The 7,855-nt window shown below is 36.0% G+C and overlaps 1 protein-coding gene across 6 annotated transcripts in view; it reads right to left on the bottom strand.

Moving 5' to 3' along the window:
- LOC144960772 (tetraspanin-18B-like) overlaps positions 1-7,855 on the bottom strand; it is a 227,999-nt gene that overhangs the window by 40,521 nt on the left and 179,623 nt on the right. Inside the window, exons 1-2 of one of the 6 annotated variants that reach the window (XM_078894123.1) lie at positions 6,016-6,115; positions 5,015-5,370 (exon numbers count right to left, since the gene is read on the bottom strand). The exons of 4 other annotated variants lie outside the window; for them this stretch is intronic. In XM_078894123.1, coding sequence (XP_078750249.1) covers positions 5,015-5,074 — 60 coding nt within the window. In that variant the 5' untranslated portion in view covers positions 5,075-5,370; positions 6,016-6,115. Of the gene's footprint in view, positions 1-5,014; positions 6,116-7,855 lie in introns of those variants that run through there. One more of the 6 variants, XM_078894130.1, reaches the window with a different exon arrangement.

Below are 7,855 nucleotides of genomic sequence, written 5' to 3'. Positions count from 1 at the left end.
CGGATTTTCAAAATGACTGCTTTCTTTATAAAATCGTTCAATAGAAAGTCATCACTTTTAAAGAACAACTCGGTTATATCCGTTAACAGTAAAAGGGGAAAAGACAAGACAATCATGTATCTGATAATCAAGCGAGACAGGTAGAGATGCGAGAGAGAGAGAGAGAGAGAGAGAGAGAGAGAGAGAGAGAGAAGGAGAGAGACAGACAGAGAAAGTGTGTTTGTGTGTCTGTGTGTGTGTGTGTGTGCGCGCGCGTGTATGTGTGTATTTGAGGGATAAATAGATACATATATATATATATATATATATATATATATAGATATTTATATTTATATATATATATATATATATATATATATATATATATATATATATATATATATAATTTATATATATATATATATATATATATATATATATATATATATATATATATATATATAAGAGAGAGAGAGAGAGAGAGAGAGAGAGAGAGAGAGAGAGAGAGAGGGGGGGGAGGAGGAGGTAGCAGGCAGAAAATAAGAAGGAAAGAAGGAAAAAGAAATGAACAAAACGATTTCAAATTGATGAATTAGAACAGACGAACTGGAATATTATAGAAAGCCGACAACATCAGCAACAATACCATAAGATGTCTCAATTAGAAAGGATTGTATCTTAGCCTTTGGCAAGTTGAAATTAGTTTCAGAATTAAACGACCGGTGGAATTGGAAATCTTTGACAAGGAAAATATAAATCCATAGATTGATGATGGGGCCTGTACAAGGCCTGTAGGTAGTAGAGACAGTACGTAAACATCTACTCAGCACTAAACACACATCACCCACCCAACACGCACACACAGACGCACGCACGCACGCACGCACGCGCGCACACACACACACACACACACACACGCATATACACAGACACATACATACATACATAAACATAGCTTTAGTAACTTAAACTTTAAGAATTTACTGTGGATCCTTTTTTTACAAGTTGTTTAAAGCCATTAAGTCAATAACGCCGGGCTATATCTTGAAATGAACAACAACAGCAACAATTGCCTAAATCATAAAATAAATAAATATATAAAATTCCCTTTATTCACCCCAAGGGAAGACTGGAATAACCCAGGCGCCAGCCGCAGTGCAGCGCCGCAAACTGAGCTAGAGCGAAGTGACGTGCTCAAGGCCACACATAGCAGCGGGTATTCGGACTCGGTAACTTTCTGGTACCTATCTGACCCCTCTGTGCACCCAATAGTGATTGGGTAGCTGGGTTATTAGATCTGGCGGAAAGTACTTTGACTTTGAGATAGACCAGCGTCCTATCCAAAGTGTAACAAGCAATTGCTATTGTCCAGTTTCACGCTATAGAAGCCGGGATAAACTCCGACTCCCTTTTGGGTACGAAGCAAAGACCATCCCACTCAGCCACGTGGCCCCTTTTCCTTACTATGATGGGCGAAAGTTCACGGGGATCAATTTGCCTGAAAGACAGACCGGTGACACCAGTTTGCCTGAAAAAGATTCTAATTTATTTACTTTTTTTTTTTCAATCTGCGACTCGCCGTTTGAGTGCCAACTTTCCAGAGTGAAACGTGTATGTAATTCTTTGATCCTAAAAGTCTAATTTTTTTAGCAATTTTTTTTTAAAAACAAAAAAACAAAAAAACCACAGGTCGTGCAGCGATTGGGAACACGTCCGGAATTCCAAAAAGCAAGAGTGTAAGAATCGTATTTTCTCACATCACGTAATTCTCTAATCAATAAGCAACACGACTCAACGCTTACTATGATGTAAACGTCGAGAATGGTCATATAATAATATATTCAAATGAATACTAAATCGTTGGTTCCGGCAGGTAAACAAACATACAACCGTGGCAACCACCCGTCTGCCCAATCACACAACGGTATTTATCAGACGTGCATGAAGAGGCAAGTAATGAGTGCACGTGCATTCCATTATGAGCGTTACCGACGGGTCTCATTCATCACCGATGGACCGGATTTAATTGTGTTTGTGGTGGGGCGTCTGCCTGGCCCTAGGGCCGAAAATAATGTTTGCATACAATTGGCTGTACTGTGTGAATTGGGGAGCTATTGGGCGGAGGAGAATGGTTGAGATAACCACTGTAATTCCAAATCCGTTAGAATTTGCCATAACAAATCATGCCTTTTATAAACAATATTTGACGATTTGATAAAAGAAAACAACAAGAAATAAAGATCAAATGAATCGACTTTCCAAATATCCAAATTATATAATCAATAAAATTTGGGTAATGAGTCGATATACAAGTATTAATTATGAGATTTAAAACAAAATTAATATCATTAATAAATAAATATGATAGAAAATAATGGTATGCTAAGAATAGAGCAGAGGAGTTGCCTCAAAGAATATTCACATCAATGTGATTTGCTTCATGCCTTTTGGTTAAAGAAGAATGTGTTTATCTAAAATCCTTTTGGTTTAACTTACAATGCGTCTATCAAAAAGCCTTTTAGTTTTACCTAGAATATGTCCATCTAAAAGCCTTTTATTTTTACTATAATGCTTCTATTTAAAAAAAAATAAAAATTAAAAAAAAACAACAAAAAAAAAACGTTTTCAGTTATACATAGAATGCGTCTGTCTAAAAGCCTTTTAGTTATATCAGAATGCCTCTATCTAAAACGATAAAATCATGAACAAACATAACGTTTATAAAAACAATATGTTGCTCGTCTTCTATTTTCAAAAATCTAAGTGCGTTTGCACTTCCTTGCTCATATTAATATTATAACAACTGAAACAGAAATCAAGTTACTGAATACAATAACCATGAGGGGGTAATGACCGCAGAAACTTTGGATGGCACCGTGAAAAGAATATGATAATGAATGTTTTGTCGTTCTGTTGGTTCATTTGCTTCCTTTGAATGGCACGGGATACTACTTTATTAATAAGGCATTCAGATTCGATACTACAAATGCATGGCTACACAGTCGTTATTATAGATGAAGAATGAGAAAAGAAATCATTAACTCCTTCCAAGACAGTCCATCGCTGTCTATTATATTCAAGATGAAAGGAAAACTCATTTGAGACATTGACGAAAGAGAGGGAGGGAGAAAGAGAGAGAGAGAGAGAGAGAGAGAGAGAGAGAGAGAGAGAGAGAGAGAGAAAAGGGAGGGGGGGGAGAGATGGGAGGGGGGGAGAGAGGGGGGGGGGGGGGAGAGAGGGGGGGGGAGATTCTATGTTTTTCTTTTTTCCTCTTCCATTTGGTTAGGATTGAAGACTATTCCTAAAATGTACGTTTTTGTGCTTTTCTGAACAATTAGAGCATTATTAAAGGTGGTCCAGAGAATACAAGCCTTATGATTGAGTATCATCGATGTTAAATGCTCCTACTGCGATTAGGTGAAGAAAAACATGAGCGAGGAGTAATTACAGAGCAATGATAGATTACGACAGGCGTAGAAACGGCAGGTAGCTAGCTAGCTATGAGCAGAAGGTGGCCTGGACGAATGTACAAGATGAATTCACGTCCGGTGACAAAATGACAAAAAGAGTAAACTTAATAAGCCAAAAATAATGAAGATATACGGGTACAAGTGGAGTAGGAGACGACTGAATACAGGTAAGGCTGGATTGACCCACACACTCATGCCCATCAGAAGTTTCTGGGTTTGTTATTTTGTTTGGTTTTTTTCCTCCTTTTTTTTTCTTGTTTTTTTGTTGTTGTATTTTAAAATATTTTTTAATGTCATAGTACCAAAAAAAAGGGGGAGGGGGGTTGGGGGGGGGGGCAACTTTATTTTATTAAGGCTATTCATCATATTATGGTTAAAACTAATCCTCCATGTAGCCTAAATATCACAAAAATCTAAAGTTCCAAAAATAAGACACAGTTAATAACTATGAAATGTATGTGAGTTCATCAAATGTAAATATAGGTCTTGATAAAGATATTATAAATTCATATCTAAAATTTTTTTAATCAGATGAGAAACACATAAAATAATGGACGAAAACGGACAAAGCTTATTTGTTTTAAATGGTGAAGGATTGAATATAAAAAAAATAATAATTTTTGGGGGGGTGGGGGGGGGGTTGTTTTTTGGTTTTATTTTTTGTTTGTTTGTTGTTTTAACTGGAATAAGCCATGGGAAGATGGATGGCTGAAGGATAATGACATGGTCATTAAAACATTGTCCAAACAAAACGATACGATCATTGTAAACATCCGGCTGAACGAGTCGTCAATGGCATAAAACATGGGCTTGTCAGACCACATAGGCTAAGATGATTTATGTCGGTGGAATTTATATCGATTCGGGCTGTGTAAATAACAAATATTTCTTAACATTGTTGCTTAAAAATAGCAAAGGTTTCGATAACTAACTCTTCTTCTGAGTAAGTGATGGCCTAGTAGTAGATAGTAGTTGTCTGAACATTTTTCACTTTTCCTCGGCCAAGCAGAAGTCTTGTTGGCATTTCGAATCCTACCATATTATATTATAGCTAAACTTCCATTTTTATATTTTTCTGTCATCGCCCTTCATATCTAACCAGTGGACATTGTTCTAAATGAGTAAAATGGCACCAAAGATTGAATGCTTGGCCATGAAACCCCAACGCGGTGAGCTTTTTTTCGAGCAATTCCAATAATTAGTGGATTAATGTACAAGCCAGAAGACTGTCAGCAGGTTACGCCAAGAGTTACCATCCATCATATATATAAAAATAAACTAATCAATAAATGAATCGATTAAAATAAATAAAATATAAAATAAGGAATCCTCTGACGGCACAAAAGATCTAAATGTGTGGAGATTCATTGCGTCAAACCTGCCGACCATTGCAGAGAAAGAAAATAAGTAAATCCGTCAAATAAGGCATTGTAAATTGAACATATCGGAAATAAGTAAATAACTTTTTAAAAATACATTGTAAAGTAGACATAATATCGGACATTCTTTATTTACCCACTCTCTTTACGTTTACAAGATAACGACGTAGTTGTTACATGACTTACCGGGCGTCCATCTCTAATGAGAGTAACCCTGTCCATGCTTCCTATGGAGGACTGTCTCATTTGGAATGGGATAACGTGAGAATTCCTCGAGTTATCCAGTGGCGATATTGATAAAACGCTCACACTTGTTGACTGAAGTGTTTGGAAATAATACTTCTAATTTATTAATGACGGCAGTAGAAATAGGAAAATCCACAGGTGTGAATCAACTACAGTTTTGTTTTATAAAGTTTCCATTTTATTCAAAACCTGCATAATTTCAATTCAAAGCTTCACTTTATTCAGCAACAAGTTTTCCGAGTAAAAAAAAATCCAACTCAATACCGAGTGGTTTTGGAGACTAAAGGAAAAATATCCTGAAAAATACCCCCCAAAAAATTGATAGAAAAACATCACAACCGGATTTTTTAAATATATGCAAATATATTTGTGAAACGTTATATTATAGATTTGCCAAGCAGGGATTAATCGTAAACCTTTTTCATATCAAAAGACAACAACTAAATATTTAACAATAATTCTAAAATATCACTAACTCCTGATCGAATTTTAAATGGAATTGAAAATATTCCAGAATCCAATTTACCGCGTATGAGATTCCTTAAAAAGACAATTCAATTATCAGCTAATGTCCAACAGATTGGCAGAACGTTCTAACATCGAATAACATGAATGCGATGCTATTTCACGACGAGCGAGCGAATCGTCTCCACAATGAATTAATCAAGACAAACCATTCCGAAAATAACATTCAAATAACACTTCATCTGAAAACATCTCCCTCGGGTTGACACAATGCCTCCATGATTGACACAATCGATTTGCCTGGATTTAACTCTTAACATTTCAAACTTTCAAAAAGGTGAGGAGAAAGAAAATTTGAAGAAAAAAAAAACAAGCAACAACACAACATTGTTGACATAATTAAAGGATTCTGTTGACAGGAAACACGCAACACTTCCGAAAATAAAAAAAATTCATCAAGAAGAAAAGAAGATTACCGCCTAAGCATACGTCGTATTTTATGCTTGAAGCTCTCTGCCAACTTAACTATTGAATAAATGTACTTGGAAAGACAGAGATAAATCCATCTATGACGATAAGAGGAGTGTGACGACAGTGGCTGACAGAGGGAGGAGAGACATCAGTGCTCTCCGATCGATGCCAGATTGAGAGAGGGACCCGTGTGTCGTTTATATTCATTCCTCTCCCAGCACCGGGATCTATCACCATCAACGTTGTCACAGTTACTATCAATACTGTTCAACTATACAATAACTGCAATATACGACTATAGAGATGCAATTGCTGTCACTTCGAGATTCGATAAGAGGAATGCAATCGTATTGATTATGGAGGGGGGGGGGGAAACAAACAATATAACAAGGACAACAAGGACAAAAACTATAACAAAAATGGGTCGAAAAAGCACAATGAAAACATCCCACGACAGGACAAAAAAAAAAAAAAAAAAAAAACGAGGATAAAAATCAAGAGAAAAAAATTAACACACTAGATCAGAACAAAAGCAACGCGAACAACAACTTAAACAATGATGATGATACGAAAAGCGACAAAAACAAGAAGGAAAACATGACCAATTCCAGCAACACCAAGAACGCAGCGTTTATCCCCGGTTCATGTAGCATCAAACAGACGGTAACAATTTGTCGCTACCCTTTGATTATAAAATGCTAGACCATCGCAAATGATACACACATTCAGTCCATCCATTTGTGTGCAAGTCGTGTGTTCTACCAATCGAGCTATCAGATCGTCAAACCCTGTAACACACTATTTAAAAAAAAAATAAAAACAATAACAATATTTAAAAAATAAGCGACAGACGGACTACGTGTACCAGAATTATTTCTTTTTAAAAAGTTAATCGTTCCACTAATATTATTACAAACAAACAATCGAACACCAAAGCCCGCAACCAACCAAGTACATACCAGACCAGTTCTGTCGTACTCGAACAAAAAAAAAAAAAATTAATTAATAAATTAGATTAAAAAGTACGTTTTTTTTTACAAAAGTTTGGCCAGAAAACTCGGCCTGCAAATATCGATCGATTAAAATTATCCCCATGAAGAGGTTCAGGTTGAGAGTTGTTTGCCACGATGAGGGTCTCTTTAAATCGATCGATATTGGAGGGACGAGTTGTCTGGCCAAAATTTTAAATTCCTATTTTGTTGGTATTTTTTTTTTCTCCAGAGTATAGCAGAGTTTCATTAAAATAACCATCTCGCACCTCCACCGCAACACTCACATAAAAAGAGTAGTCTGGTAAACAGACACCACTATCATTAAGCTCGGACGAGTATCCCTCCAAGCTACTACACTTCAGACCAAATGGGAAACCCGAGTCGTATTGGATGTTCACTGTCGTCCAAGATTGCAATCATCGTGTTTCGGGAATGGACAGTGGACAGTGAAATTAGTATCGATAATCATAGGTCTGATTAGGTCACCGGAAACCGCGATGAGAAATATCAGGTGGCAGTTTGTTTTGTCTCGTTATTAAGACACTGTTGAGTACATTATTAATATAATAAGCATCCATCGTAATAAGTAGAACCTATGAGTTGGTTCGCTTTTGTTAGTTTTTCTGCTTTTTGTAGTTTTTGTTGTTGTTGTTGTTTTTTTTGTTTTTTGTTGGTTTTATTTATTTTTATTTTTTTTTGGGGGGGGGGGGTTAGTTTGTTTTCTTTTTGTTTTGTTTTGTTTTTTGTTTTTTGTTGTTGTTTTTTTTTTTGGGGGGGGGGGGTTTTAATTTGTTTTATTTTGTTTTGTTTTTTGGGTTTTTTTTTTTGGTATTTTTTATAATGTTTTGGGGGT

The sequence above is a fragment of the Berghia stephanieae genome, chromosome 1 (assembly GCF_034508935.2).
Source record: "Berghia stephanieae isolate SIO BIC M18660-M18661 chromosome 1, UCSD_Bste_1.3, whole genome shotgun sequence".
Classification (NCBI taxonomy): domain Eukaryota; kingdom Metazoa; phylum Mollusca; class Gastropoda; order Nudibranchia; family Aeolidiidae; genus Berghia; species Berghia stephanieae.
This window is presented reverse-complemented; position numbering and strand designations above follow the sequence as displayed.